The 15,406-nt window shown below is 49.5% G+C and overlaps 1 protein-coding gene across 1 annotated transcript in view; it reads right to left on the bottom strand.

Moving 5' to 3' along the window:
• ODAD4 (outer dynein arm docking complex subunit 4) overlaps positions 1-15,406 on the bottom strand; it is a 35,034-nt gene that overhangs the window by 3,822 nt on the left and 15,806 nt on the right. The window contains exons 6-11 of the mRNA XM_060255669.1: positions 13,391-13,615; positions 11,860-12,067; positions 7,354-7,440; positions 5,329-5,525; positions 3,970-4,070; positions 1,807-1,885 (exon numbers count right to left, since the gene is read on the bottom strand). Coding sequence (XP_060111652.1) covers positions 1,807-1,885; positions 3,970-4,070; positions 5,329-5,525; positions 7,354-7,440; positions 11,860-12,067; positions 13,391-13,615 — 897 coding nt within the window. The remainder of the gene's footprint in view (positions 1-1,806; positions 1,886-3,969; positions 4,071-5,328; positions 5,526-7,353; positions 7,441-11,859; positions 12,068-13,390; positions 13,616-15,406) is intronic.

Raw genomic sequence — 15,406 nt, 5'->3', positions numbered from 1 at the left:
GTTCCCAATCTTTTTGGAAGTCCAAATTTACTTTGTATGGTGCCCCACCCAGGGCTTGGCACGCATCTATTTCAGCTTTCCATTGCCAACAGTGCGCAACCAGATGTTTTCGAAAAGCCAACCAAAAAAAATCACACCAAGGGTACAACTGCCCTCACAATAAACCCCGAGCAGCTGGGGAGTTCCTCTCTTCCCCCGTTGCCAATTGGACCAGAGCCACAATTTGAGGAGGTCCACGGGGTGTGTGTGTGTGTGTGTGCTGGGTTGAAGAGATGCAACAAGAAAAAAAACAGGGATGGGGAGAAGGACTAAGCAACCCAAAACCACCAGATAGCTCCCTTACTCATTGAAAGGGACTGTGGGTCTGTGAAAGGGGAGGGACGGTGGCTCAGTGGTAGAGCATCTGCTTGGGAAGCAGAAGGTCCCAGGTTCAATCCCCGGCATCTCCTCTAAAAAAGGGTCCAGGCAAATAGGCATGAAAATCCTCAGCTGGAGACCCTGGAGAGCCATGAATGGGGCTGTGGCTCAGCGGTAGAGCATCTGGTTGGTAAGCAGAAGGTCCCAGGTTCAATCCCTGGCATCTCCAAAAAAGGGTCCAGGCAAATAGGTGTGAAAAACCTCAGCTTGAGACCCTGGAGAGCCATGAATGGGGCTGTGGCTCAGTGGTGGAGCATCTGCTTGGGAAGCAGAAGGTCCCAGGTTCAATCCCCGGCATCTCCTCTAAAAAAGGGTCCAGGCAAATAGGCATGAAAATCCTCAGCTGGAGACCCTGGAGAGCCATGAATGGGGCTGTGGCTCAGCGGTAGAGCATCTGGTTGGTAAGCAGAAGGTCCCAGGTTCAATCCCTGGCATCTCCAAAAAAGGGTCCAGGCAAATAGGTGTGAAAAACCTCAGCTTGAGACCCTGGAGAGCCGCTGCCAGTCTGAGAAGACAATACTGACTTTGATGGACCAAAGGTCTGATTCAGTATAAGGCAGCTTCATATGTTCATATGTTACATTCGGGGAGGGACGGTGGCTCAGTGGTAGAGCATCTGCTTGGGAAGCAGAAGGTCTTAGGTTCAATCCCTGGCATCTCCAACTAAAAAAGGGTCCAGGCAAGTGGGTGTGAAAAACCTCATCTTGAGACCCTGGAGAGCCGCTGCCAGTCTGAGAAGACAATACTGACTTTGATGGACCAAGGGTCTGATGCAGTAGAAGGCAGCTTCATATGTTCATATGTTGTTCATATGTTCAAAACAATGTACATGCACAAGCGCTTGAAAAATACACAAAGCGTTTGAAAAAAAAACACACGGAGATATCAAAGAGAGAGGCAAACATGAGAGATGACAGCGAAGAGACTGGAGCCAGGCAAGAGCTTGGGCCGTTGAAGGAGCAGGGCCAGCCCGAGGGAGCGTGGTGCCCCAGGAAGACTTACTGCCCGCGTGCCCCCAGCCTTTGCTCTGCCCCCCTTGCCCTCCCCCTGGCATGCTCAGATATGCTTACCGGCTTTGGGGGCGGGGGGGCGGCATCGGAATAGCGCTCTCTCTTAACAGAGAGCAGAATGAGGCTTCGCTTCCCCCTCCCTTCCTGTTCCCGAAGGGAGGGGTGAGAGCGAAGCCTCTTCCTGCTTTACATTAAGAGAAGGGTCTATTGCGCTGCTGGCTGAAGTGGGCAAGCACAAGTGGGCAAGATCTGCAGGCTGTAAGCCACCTTCTGCCCCCACCCCCGGCGCTACTCTGAGTGCGCCGGGGGTGGGGGCAGAAGGTGGCTTACACCCTGCAGAGAAACTCAGGCCCTGGGGGGGGGAGGGGCGTCAACCAACCTTTCAGTTCGCGCAGCCTCTCGAGGCGCTGTTCTTCTTTCAGCTCCTTGATGAACCCTTTGTTGGCCTCGTCCAGGGCCTGCAAACAGCCAGAAGGGTACAAAGTGGGGGACACCTTCCCAGCAGGTGCGCTCTTTCTTTTTTACACACACACACACACACCCAATACTTGCTTCTGGGCTCCATCGTTCAAACCTCCCGTGAGAATTTTGCTGAACTCTAAAACGGGACGAACTTTCTAATATTTTCCCCCTACAAAAAAGATGGGGAAATAACCAAAACGTATAAAGGAGAGAGATGGAGATCTTCGTCGTGCCGCTGTGGCCGCAGAGGAGAAAAGCAATCGAAAAAGTACGATGGGAGTAAGGTTTCCTTAGGGCAATCCTAATCCGAGCGGCGTTTTAAGGTAGATGCTGAGCTGATATAATTGAGCACGCCTTCTGGTGATGTCACGGGTGTGTGGCGTAGGCCAATGAGACGAAGCCCTGGGAGGAAAGGCTGAGGGACTTGGGAATGTTCAGTCTGGAGAAGAGGAGGTGGGGGGGGTGGGACACAACACATGACTGCTCTCTTGAGGTATTTGAAAGAGCCGTCGCTTAGAGCAGGGCAGGGAGCCGTTCCTGGTGGCGGCAGAGGAGAGGACTCGCAAGGATGAGTTTTAAACGAAGGGCAGGAACGTGCCGGCTGGATATCAGGAAAATCTTTTTGACAAGTGCCGGTTGTTCAACGGCGGCATCAGCTCCCTAGGGAGGTGGTGAGCTCTCCCTCCCTGGCGGCTGGACCAACGCTGGCCAGGGATGCTCCAGGCTGATCCTGCATTGAACAGGGGGTTGGACTAGATGTCCCGGAGGGCCCCTTTCCAACTCTTGGGATTCTCTGATTCTGTTTCCACTGCTTTGGGGAGGGCCTCCAAACCAAGGGATCCCCTGTCCCCAACTGGGAACCGGCAACCCTACCTCTTTGGCCTTCCTAAGGCGCTATTCTCCCTTATCCCAGTCCTTCTAGCCCACATTGCCTCTCAGACCTCCGTTCCCAGTGTCAAGACGCTGGAAAGCTTTACTGTCGCGCTCTGATGACATATTCAAACTGCAACGTATAGCCTGACCTAACTGACTCCTAACTGACTCCATTTTGGAACGGTTGCTGCTAACGCCAAACTGTAAACCTTGCATATCAAAGTAGAGAGAAAGATGTTACTAACCGTGTTGTGAATTCCTGTCCTTGGTACTAACAAAAGCAATAACCCTTTGAAGAGAAAATGCCTCAAGGAAAGCCAGCAGGGCTGTTCCGTGAGAATGAGAACCGCAACGAGATTAGAGAAAACTAAAGTGTTCAATGTATCACTGTCGTGCGAGAATGTAGATTTGTTTAGAAAACCTTTGATGTACTTTTAGTTAAAACATCTATACTCCATTCCAAGAGTATCAGTTCCAATCAAAGATTTCAGGTTTTCACGGCTGGTAACATCATTAGGGTTCGTAGAATCTTTCGGGATCAAGTGCCGTGTTCTACTGGAGAAAGTTTTCCTTCCAAAAGTTCTGAACAACGAAGCATTGGAAGGAAAACTTTCTCCAGTAGAACACGGCACTTGATCCCGAAAGATTCTACAAACCCTAATATCAGTTCCAATGCTTCGTTGTTCAGAACTTTTGGATTATCAAATAAAGCCTTAACATTGTAACCGATGGAAGTCCGCTTACTTTGAAGTCCCACTGTCTGACATTTCGGAACTGATACTCTTGGAATACGCAAGCTTCTTGCCTGTGCCTGCCTTACCTCCTCTTGGTGAGCTCCATCGCTCTCAGGGGTTACTACAGCATCCTTTTGCCTTCCTGTGCAGCTGCAACCTTCAGTCCCCAAACAAGGCATGGAGGCTTGAAGAAACACCCCCCCCCCGTAGTTTGTCCCAGCCCCCACCTCATTGGGTGCTGCATTACTTTCAGCCTGAGGGCTCTGAACCTTCGACAGACAGGGGATTCTGACCCAGCACCGCAGCCGCCCCGCTGGGGTCGCAACCCCTGCTTTGGGGCTCGCGCGACCACCTTTGACAGCTACCCCACGGCAGCGATGGCTCTGCGGCCCGCTCCTCCCTGCAGTTTCTTTGCTCTCCCCAACGCATCATCCTCCCTCCTTCCCCCTTCTGGGTTTCAGCGGACGGCTTACGATGATGATCGCCTGCTGAGCCACGTCGTTGTGAATGCGCTTCGCCTTCTCCAGAGCCTTCTCAAAGTACGTGACCGCCGACTGGAAGTCCTCCAGCTTCACTAAGAGTCCGCCGTAGTCGGTTTAAAATTTACCAAAAAGAAAGAAAGAAAAAGAAGAAGAAGAAGAAGAAGAAGAAGAAGATATTGGATTTATATCCCGCCCTCCACTCCGAAGAGTCTCAGAGCGGCTCACAATCTCCTTTACCTTCCTCCCCCACAACAGACACCCTGTGAGGTGGGTGGGGCTGGAGAGGGCTCTCACAGCAGCTGCCCTTTCAAGGACAACCTCTGCCAGAGCTATGGCTGACCCAAGGCCATTCCAGCAGGTGCAAGTGGAGGAGTGGGGAATCAAACCTGGTTCTCCCAGATAAGAGTCCGCACACTTAACCACTACACCAAACTGGCTCTCTTGACCCTTGAGCTCCAGATACAGCTTTCGGAGAAAAACCTCCGTCCATAGGATCACTTCCTTGCAGTGTGCCCTCTAAGCTGAGTTAGTGTGAGCTAAAGGTAAAAAAAAGGTAGTCCCCTGTGCAAGCACCAGTCATTTCCAATTCTGGGGCGACGTTGATTTCACAACATTTTCACAGCAGACTTTTGACGGGGCGGTTTGCCCTTGCCTTCCCCAGTCATCTACACTTCCCCCCCAGCAAGCTGGGTGCTCATTTTACCGACCTCAGAAGGATGGAAGGCTGAGTCAACCTAGAGCCGGCTACCTTAACCCAGCTTCCGCCGGGATCGAAGTCAGGTCGCGAGCAGAGAGCTTGGACTGCAGTACTGCAGCTTTACCACTCTGCACCACGGGGCTCTTAGTGTGAGCGAGCTCACCATTTGTTTGCCTCTGGCTCATACCATTTTGTCTTAGCTCAGGAAAGAGGGCCCCACAGCAAATCAATGTATTCAGCAGCTCACAACTTTAATGCCAGTAGCTCACAAAGTAGAATTTTTGCTCACAGGACTCCACAGCTTATAGGGAGTATTGCTTTCTGGACCATTATTTGAGCTCTCTGAAGCTACCGGTGGCAAAGAAGGGGTCTACCTGCTCTTGTCAGCTATGCTGGAGTGTGTGTGGAGGGGAACAAGCCACCTGTCCACACCAGGTCACTGCCAGGCGTCAAACACAAAGAGGATATGGGAACTCCACTTACAGGCCCCTCCCTCCCTCACATGCTTCCAGGGCGATAACTAGCCGAGGGGGGCTTGGGGACTGTCTCCCTCCCGCGGGCATCGAGCGCACACAGGATGCCTCCCAACCACCGCTGTGGGGCAATCAGAGCCTTGCCGAAGCAGAAAGCCGTCTAAGTGCAGAGCTGCTCACCTTGTGCTTGGGCTACCAAGACGCCGGCGTTCAGCTGCCACTCGACGTCTCCTTCCTCCTCGGCACAGGCCAGAGATCTCTCCCCGTAGTCCCGTGCCTCCCCTGCCTTGTCGAGCTCCAGGTAGCACCTGCCGATCTCGTGGAACAGCCACGTCTTCTCTAGGTTGCTCCTCACAAGTGGAATCTTCTCTTCCCACCTTTGCCACGGGAAAAAAACCAGAACTCTTAAAGAATTTTTTTTTGGGGGGGGGGATTCCCCCAGATACCCTGAAGAACAAAGAGCCAATTAGGTGCATGGACTCTAATCTGGGAGAACCGGGTTTGATTCCGCACTCCTCCACTTCCAGCTACTGGAATGGCCTTGGGTGAGCCATAGCTCTCATATGAGTAGTCCTTGAAAGGGCAGCTTCTGTCAGAGCTCTCTCAGCCCCACCCAACTCACAGGGAGTCTGTTGGACAACTCCTGCGAGAGCTATGGCTGACCCAAGGCCATCCCAGCAGCTGCAAGTGGAGGAGTGGGGAATCAAACCTGGTTCTCACAGATAAGAGTCCACACACTTAACCACTACACCAGACTGGCTCTCTATTAGAGCTATGGCTGACCCAAGGCCATTCCAGCAGCTGCAAGTGGAGGAGTAGGGAATCAAACCCGGTTCTCCCAGATAAGAGTCTGCACACTTAACCACTACACCAAACTGGCTCTCTATTAGAGCTATGGCTGACCCAAGGCCATTCCAGCAGCTGCAAGTGGAGGAGTAGGGAATCAAACCCGGTTCTCCCAGATAAGAGTCTGCACACTTAACCACTACACCAAACTGGCTCTCTATTAGAGCTATGGCTGATCCAAGGCCATTCCAGCAGCTGCAAGTGGAGGAGTGGGGAATCAAACCTGGTTCTCCCAGATAAGAGTCCACGCACTTAACCACTACACCAAACTGGCTCTCTATTAGAGCTATGGCTGACCCAAGGCCATGCTAGCAGGTGCAAGTGGAGGAGCGGGGAATCAAACCTGGTTCTCCCAGATAAGAGTCCACACACTTAACCATTACACCAGACTGGCTCTCTATTAGAGCTATGGCTGACCCAAGGCCATTCCAGCAGCTGCAAGTGGAGGAGTGGGGAATCAAACCTGGTTCTCCCAGATAAGAGTCCACGCACTTAACCACTACACCAAACTGGCTCTCTATTAGAGCCATGGCTGACCCAAGGCCATGCTAGCAGGTGCAAGTGGAGGAGCGGGGAATCAAACCTGGTTCTCCCAGATAAGAGTCCACAAACTTAACCACTACACCAAACTGGCTCTCTATTAGAGCTATGGCTGACCCAAGGCCATGCTAGCAGGTGCAAGTGGAGGAGTGGGGAATCAAACCTGGTTCTCCCAGATAAGAATCCACACACTTAACCACTACACCAAACTAATAGAAATAAAGTGCACAATTGTATCATCTGAAACCATCATGCCACCCCACCCCTTCCCGGTCCATGGAAAAGCTATCTTCCACAAAACTGATCCCTGGTGCCAAAAAGGTTGGGGACCGCTGCTCTAGGGCATGCTCTGGTTTTATCAAGGCTAGATCAAGGTGGGTGGCTGAGTTAGCTGGTCTGTAGCGGCAGAAAAGAGCCAGAGTCCAGGAGCACCTGAAAGACTAACCAAATTTGTGGCAGGGGAGGAGCTTTCCTGAATCACCGCCCGCTTCTTCAGATACTTACCTGAAGAAGCGAGCCATAACTCACAAGAGCTCATACCCAGCCACAAATTGGGTATCCCTTTCAGGCGCTCCAGGACTCTCACCCTTTAACAGGGGTGTTTTTCTTCCTGTTCATTTACAGAGCAACATTCTGCCAGGGCCTGGTTCGGCTGTTTCCCCGGCCGGTGCCAGGGCCAGCCGGTTTGCTAGCCGATGTAGCGTTATCTCTTGAGAAAAGACACAAGGGTCAGCTTCAGACTGGCTTCCCGGCAGAAAGCAAGAGGGCCTTGGCCGAGGACGAGGGGAAGGATTCCTCACGGCCACGGCTTCCACGTACGTGTCGATGGCTTCCTGGAAACTGCCCATGCGGGCGTACACCCTGCCGATGTTATCCAGGGCCCTGGAGACGGTGTCGGTCAGGTTGCTACGAGAGAAACAAAAAGGCAGAAGACGGTTAGAAGTTGGAATGCCAGCTTCAAAACACCCTGGTACCAAACAAACTCTCTGTGTGCAAAAATATCTATGTCTTGAGGCTATTTTTCAAATGTAAATACCTAAGTATACAATTCACTGTTTTCGCAATAAACAATAAATACACCATCTTTACAATCCGAACGGTAACATCACGCCATTGAGCACGAGCGAAAAAACCGGGAAGGTCTGGTTCCTAAAATGAAGATATACGAAATGAATAATTATCGCAGCGTGACTTATTCAAGCGGTCAGGGCTGTGGGAACGCGGTGAGGCAAAACGGGAGAAGCAACAAAGACACTGAATTCTCAAAAAAAAAAAGACACATCATAAATTCGTATCCCCCCGAAGAAGGGATGAAATGGACTACGTAGACATTAAAACCGCCGGGAGAAATTTAATAAGCGCCGTTTCCATCAGTTTTGTAAAAAAAAATTATTTTGAGTTACGTCATAGCTCTTTAAGTTGGTTCTGTGAGGAATGGATGATTGCATATTATAACCGTCAAGTTCCTTGCTATTATCTGCATCTGCTTGACGTAGCCTGAGGAATGTATGGGTAGAGTGCTTAGTCTGCTGGGGAAAAGAAAGTGCGAAAATGTGTGCGTGTGATTTGCAGCCATGCAAATGAGTTGTGCTAATGAGCTCCAGCATCTCTTTTTCTACGAAATGACCCCTGCTTTTAGCTATCCATCTCGTCTTAAGGTCTGGCTCAATTTTGCTCTGTCTTGTGTATTCGAAACCCAGTAGATGAGAGCTTAGCGTGGTCATCGCTTACGCAATAGCAATTAAAATTTCCATGTAAGCGAACCCGGGAGAAAGCTTTCCTCGTCTTGTGATCCTCTAAATTAGTAAGAGAGGAGCGAGACGATACCTGGTTGAATCAGACACAATAAAACCCGGGCATCTTAAGAGATCAAGATGTCTTTCCACGTCCTTTCTCCTTTGTTGCAAGGCTTTTTTTTGGCCTGATCTCTGCTAAGGGACAGAACGAACTGAGGGGAGAAACCAAATAAATTTAGTTTCTTTATTATGTATCATTTTCTCGGGATTACTGTGAACCTGGAACTTCTGGCCACAGCCACAAACATGGACTGATTGATTTCTATAATGCTGTCAACCGGCCTGGTGCTTTTCACAGTCAAGACGACAGGTCCTTGCGGCTAAGAGGCTTTCAATCTAAAATTCAGCCAGGGATTCTGCAGGGAGAAGGAGCTGTGAAGGACACAGGTGTCCTTTCTGACCGCAGGAGGTCCAGCTCAGGTCTCTCCATCTAATAATAATAATAATAATAATAATAATAATACTTTTTATTTATATCCCGCCCTCCCCGCAAAGCAGGCTCAGAGCGGCTCACAACACGTAAATACAATGTACAGTAAAACCATATACAATAGTTACAATTTCAATTATAAAATCATCCTTAAAATCATTAAAACTTGCATTAAGATTAACATTATGGTGCTATAGTTGAGATCTTCCATAAAATTCAGTGACTAAAGCATAAAACATATCCAGTGAGACTTTCTTGACGCGGTATTAAGTGAAGGCTATTTTAAAGAGGTGGGTCTTGCAGGCCCTGTGGAATTGGTCTAAACATCGCAGAGCCCGTACCTCCTCCGGGAGTTGGTTCCACAGTAGGGGAGCTGCTGTGGAGAAGGCCCGATCCTGGGTGGTCTTCAATCTGGCCTCCCTTGGCCCAGGGATATTCAGCTGGTTCTTTCCAGTTGACCTCAGCGCTCTCTGGGGTTCATACAGGGAAAGACGGTCCCTATCTGGAGAAGCCACCAAACACTCACCTGCAGCTCTCCACTGTTTCCTTCACAACCATAAGGTGTGGCTTGTGTTTTGTTTTGCACAAGCTGAGAATCTCAGGACTCCAATGTTTCTTAACCAGCATGAGAAAGATCGAAAGCACACGACCGCAGCTCCGCATCCCTCAGCACGGAACTGGGTGCTTTTAACAGGCCTAAGAAGAAGAGGGCCTTGACCTGGATAACCTGGGCTAAGTAGAATCGATCGTGGCTAATAGCTGGCTGGGAGACTCCCAAGGAAGTTCAGGGTTGCTCTGCAGCAGCAATAGCAAACCACCCCTATAATAAATAAACTAAATTTACTTGGTTTCTCCCCTCAGTTCATTCTGTCCCTTAGCAGAGATCAGGCCAAAAAAACCCCCTTACAACAAAGGACATGGAAAGACATCTTGATCTCTCAAGATGCCCAGCGCGGTCTCATTTGGAGTACTGTGTGCAGTTCTGGTCGCCGCACCTCAAAAAGGATATTATAGCATTGGAGAAAGTCCAGAAAAGGGCAACTAGAATGATTAAAGGGCTGGAACACTTTCCCTATGAAGAAAGGATGAAACGCTTGGGGCTCTTTAGCTTGGAGAAACGTCGACTGCGGGGTGACATGATAGAGGTTTACAAGATAATGCATGGGATGGAGAAAGTAGAGAAAGAGGTACTTTTCTCCCTTTCTCACAACACAAGAACTCGTGGGCATTCGATGAAATTGCTGAGCAGACAGGTTAAAACGGATAAAAGGAAGCACTTCTTCACCCAAAGGGTGATTAACATGTGGAATTCACTGCCACAGGAGGTGGTGGCGGCCACAAGCATAGCCACCTTCAAGAGGGGTTTAGATAAAAATATGGAGCAGAGGTCCATCAGTGGCTATTAGCCACAAAAAAAATTTGCCACTGTGTGACACAGAGTGTTGGACTGGATGGGCCATTGGCCTGATCCAACATGGCTTCTCTTATGTTCTTATGTGACACAGAGTGTTGGACTGGAGGGGCCATTGGCCTGATCCAACAGGGCGTCTCTTATGTTCTTATATGACACAGAGTGTTGGACTGGATGGGCCCTTGGCCTGATCCAACATGGCTTCTCTTATGTTCTTATGTGACACAGAATGTTGGGCTGGAGGAGCCATTGGCCTGATCTAACATGGCTTCTCTTATGTTCTTATGTGACACAGAGTGTTGGACTGGAGGGGCCATTGGCCTGATCCAACAGGGCGTCTCTTATGTTCTTATATGACACAGAGTGTTGGATTGGATGGGCCCATGGCCTGATCCAACATGGCTTCTCTTATGTTCTTATGTGACACAGAATGTTGGGCTGGAGGGGCCATTGGCCTGATCCAACATGGCTTCTCTTATGTTCTTATGTGACACAGAGTGTTGGACTGGAGGGGCCATTGGCCTGATCCAACAGGGCGTCTCTTATGTTCTTATATGACACAGAGTGTTGGACTGGATGGGCCATTGGCCTGATCTAACATGGCTTCTCTGATATTCTTATGTTCTTAATCCTTTCTCTGTTTTCTAGAAATCCCAGTCATCCCTTTCCTCATTAGTAAAGCAAACTACTTTTATTCTTAAGCTAAACCGTGTGCCTGACTGTTATTTCATGGTTCTCTCCACATTACTCTGCTAATCATATATCTAAACCCTAACAAAAGCTCAGCAGGATCGGTCCTGGTTAGTACTTGGATGGGAGACCATGGAGGACTACCAGGGTTGTGACATGGAGACAGGCGATGGCAAACCACCCGTGCTTGTCTCTTGCTTTAAGAACCCTGTGGGGTTCATAAGTCTGCTGTGACTTGATGGTGAAGAAGAAAGAGGGGAAGGAGAAGGGACCTCCAAGGTCTTCTAGTCCAACCCCCTGAACAATGCAGGGAACTCACAAACACTTCCCCCTAAATACACAGGATCTTCATTGCTGTCAGATGGCCATCTAGCCTCTGTTTAAGAACCTCCAAGGAAGGAGAGCCCACCACCTCCCAAGGAGGAAGCCTGTTCCACTGAGGAAGTGCTCTAAACTCACAAATACTTCCCCCTAAATTCACAGGATCTTCATTGCTGTCAGATGGCCATCTAGCCTCTTTCGAAAAACCTCCAAGGAAGGAGAGCCCACCACCTCCCGAGGAAGCCTGCTCCACTGAGGAACCGCTCTAACAGTCAAGAAGTTCTTCCTAATGTTGAGCCGGAAACTCTTTTGATTTAATTTCAACCCATTGGTTCTGGTCCTACCTTCTGGGGTCACAGAAAACAATTCCATACCGTCCTCCAGATGACAGCCCTTCAAGGACTTGAAGATGGTGATCCTATCACCTCTCAGCCACCTCCTCTCCAGGCTAAACATGCCCATCACCTTCAACCTTTCCTCATAGGACTTGGTCTCCAGACCCCTCACCATCTTCGTCACCCTCCTCTGGACCCGTTCCAGCTTGTCTACATGCTTCTTAAAATGTGGTGCCCAAAACTGAACACAATACTCAAACATCAAACAGATACCGATAATAGCAAGAAGAAGAAGAGAAAGAAGAGGAAGAGGAAGGAGGAGGAGCTTGGCTTAGTTCTTACTTTTCCCGGGCAATGTCCAGATCCACCCGGTGGCTCTGCAGAGCTGCCCCCATGTCCCCCATCTCAATCTGAGCGTTCCCAATGCAGCTGTAGAGGTTTCCCAGCAGCTCGTTTCTGTTCGGGATCTCCTCGTCAGACCAGCCCTGGATCTTTTTCAGCACTTGCTCAGCCTTGAGGCAGCTCCGCTCCGGACAGCCGCTCGTCAGCACTGAGGTGGGGCGCGGGGAGAAGGAGAAGGGAACAGTCGTCACGCGCTCACATTAGGCAGAGTTAAGTAGCACCTTTAAGACCAGCAAAGTTTTATTCAGAATGTAAGCTTTCGTATGTAGGCATACTTCTTCAGACGAGGAATGAGGTCCAGTGAGCAGAAATATATGTATTTCTGCTCACTGCACTCCATTCCCTTGTCTGAAGAAGCATGCGTGCATATGAAAGCTTACATGGAGTGCCCAGCAGACATTTCCCCCACCCCGCCCCCGCTTTCCGATGACCCTGAAGCAGGGGCACGGCCTCCAAACCAGGAGATCCCCCGCCCTCACCTGGGGATTCATTCAAATTACAATAAATCCCATGTATAGTTCACCGGTACAAAAATAACAATTTATACATGAAAACTTACTGTATATAAAGGTGCCAGAGTTTCTCATCCAGCGACCAAATTGTCTGTGACACGTTTCCGGGAATATATGCGTATCGAATACAATTCTTCATTTGACAAAAGAGATTAATTTCTCTGAAACCACAGCTCAGTTCAAAGTAAGTCTAGGTCAATTTCACAAGGCAACCGTTCTCATTGGCAGCTGATAGTAATCAGTCTGGAACCAGTGCTCTTATACGCTACAAACACAGTGTTACTGGTCACTCATGGAGCACTGATAGCGCCTGCTTTGAGTGACCAGTAACACTGTCTTTGTAGCATATAAAGCACTGGTTCCAGACTGATTACTATCAGCTGCCAATGAGAACCGTCGCCTTGTGAAATTGACCTAGACTTACTTTGAACTGAGCTGTGGTTCCAGAGAAATTAATCTCTTTTGTTGGACGAAGAATCGTATTCGAAACACGTATATTACCGGAAACGTGTCCCGGATGATTTTGGTTTCTGGATGAGAAACTACGGCACCTTTATAGAAGTTTTGCTTTTTAAATTGTTACATTTTTGCACCAGGGGGACTATACGTGGAATTTATTGTAATTTGAAGGTATCTTCAGACACGTAGTGTACACTTCTGTGTATGCATGTGCGTGATATAAGCGCAAAGTAATCGATTTTTAGGAGTAAACAAAAACAAGCATTATAGCAAACTAGTATTACTTGTGCGTAACAGTTATATGTGTTGGCGGATTTAAAACTTTTGACACGGTTTTCTCCTAGCCTCCACCCTGCCGTGTTTTTCCCCCCTTTTTTGTCCCTCACCTGGGGATTGGCAGCCCTAGCGGTAACGAACGCAATAAGCATAATTCATTTTGAGAGGTAACGAAGCTCCCCTCCCGCCCACCCCGGCTGCACTTTTGCAGCTCCAGTACCCACACATGTCGATCTCCTCCATGCTCTTGAGGATGTATCTGGCCACCTCTGAGGGTTTCCGCTTTTGCTCCCGGGTCCACCTTTTCAGCACCAGCTTGCGGTCCCTGATTCGGGCGTAGATGGGCTTCTGCTGCTGCCAGAAGTCGGTGCGGGTGTCCAGGTAGGACAAGCCCTCTTGGATCAGGTCTCCCACGGTGCCGCCTTGCTTGGTGGTGCTTTTGATCAGGTCTGCGGAGAAGACAAGCGCCAAAAGGAAGGGAAGGAAAGGGCAAGGTTACCTCTCCGCGGACGCAGGTTCGTCGATCATCAGCCTCCCTGTGCGCATCTGCCTCCGCTCTGCAGTGCAATGAGAAGGGCTCCCTCTCTTCTTCAGTTTGGTCAGTGTTTGTATTAGGGGTGTTGTAACACATCTGATTAGTCAGCAGGGGTCGCTACAGTGCCATCTGTGCTGCTAATGTCATATCAGCGAGCGTCTGCTCAAAGAAAACAGACGGCAGGTCACCTGAAAATAGAGCCAAACTAGATTTGATGGTACCCTCAGGTCTGCCCTGAGTGCCTTTTCAGAATAAGAAGAAGACTGAAGAAGACTGCAGGTTTATATCCCGCCCTTCTCTCTGAATCAGAGAGCAGCTTACAATCTCCTATATCTTCTCCTCCCACAACAGACACCCTGTGAGATGGGTGGGGCTGAGAGGGCTCTCACAGCAGCTGCCCTTTCAAGGACAACTCCTGCTAGAGCTATGGCTGACCCAAGGCCATTCCAGCAATTGCAAGTGGAGGAGTGGGGTATCAAACCCAGTACTCCCAGATAAGAGTCTGCACCAATACACCAAACAGGCTCTCCACTGAACAAACAGAGCCTGAAACTAAACTGAACAAAACTGGACCTTTAACCAGAACACCCATGTAAGCATTGGAGGGGTGAGGTGCTCTTTTAGCCAGGGGCGGAATTCTAGCAGGGGTTCCTTTGCACATTAGGCCACACACCTCTGATGTAGCCAATCCTCCAGTAGCTTACAAGGCTCTTTTTTTGTAAACTCTTGGAGGACTGGCTACATCAGGGGTGTGTGGCCTAATATGCAAAGGAGCTCCTGCTAGCATTCCAGCCCTGCTTTTAGTGCTGGAAAAGGTGGGTGGGGAAAAGGACGTTTCCACCTGCTGTGCTGCTCGTGGTATATTTGAAGCGCTTTTTAAAATAGCAGATGCAAGGAAGCTGTCGTGTCTAGTTTGGCTCTTTTTTCAGCCCCTCTTTTCTCTATTCATTCACTCTGTAATATGATAGACGTCACCTAGATCCTTATAGGAAAGTGGGTACTCTGTGTGTGTGTGTGAGAGAGAGAAAGAGAGAGCATGCACATGCAAGTGTGAGTGTTCAGTGCCATCAAGCAGCTTCCAACTTATGGTGACCATATAAATTAACGACCTCTGAAATGTCCTGTCATTAACGGTCCTTGCAAACGGAGAGCTGTGGCTTCCTAGATTGAGACCATCCATCTCACAATGAGTCAGAAGAACATAAGAGAAGCCATGCTGGATCAGACCAATGGCCCATCCAGTCCAACACTCTGTGTCACACAGTGGCCAAAAAACCCAGGTGCCATTGGGAGGTCCATCAGTAGGGCCAGGACACCAGAAGCCCTCCCACTGTTGCCCCTCCCAAGCACCAAGAATACAGAGCATCACTGCCCCAGACAGAGAGTTCCAATAATACGCGGTGGCTAATAGCCACTGATGGACCTCTGCTCTGTTTATCCAATCCTTCTTGAAGCTGTCGATGCTTGTAGTCGCCGCCATCACCCGTGGCAGTGAATTCCACATGTTAATCGCCCTTTGGGTGAAGGAGGACTTCCTTTTATCCGTTCTAATCCGACTGCTCAGCAATTTCATTGAATGTCCACAAGTTCTCACATTGTGAGAAAGGGAGAAAAGTGCTTCTTTCCCTATCTTCTCGGTCAGGATAGAATGCAAAAAGGAAGTCCTTCTTCACCCAAAGGGTGATTCGCACGTGGAATTCGCTGC

Source organism: Heteronotia binoei, chromosome 15, assembly GCF_032191835.1.
Source record: "Heteronotia binoei isolate CCM8104 ecotype False Entrance Well chromosome 15, APGP_CSIRO_Hbin_v1, whole genome shotgun sequence".
Classification (NCBI taxonomy): Eukaryota; Metazoa; Chordata; class Lepidosauria; order Squamata; family Gekkonidae; genus Heteronotia; species Heteronotia binoei.
Note: the sequence above shows the minus strand (reverse complement) of the source record. Positions and strands in the feature narration are given on the sequence as shown.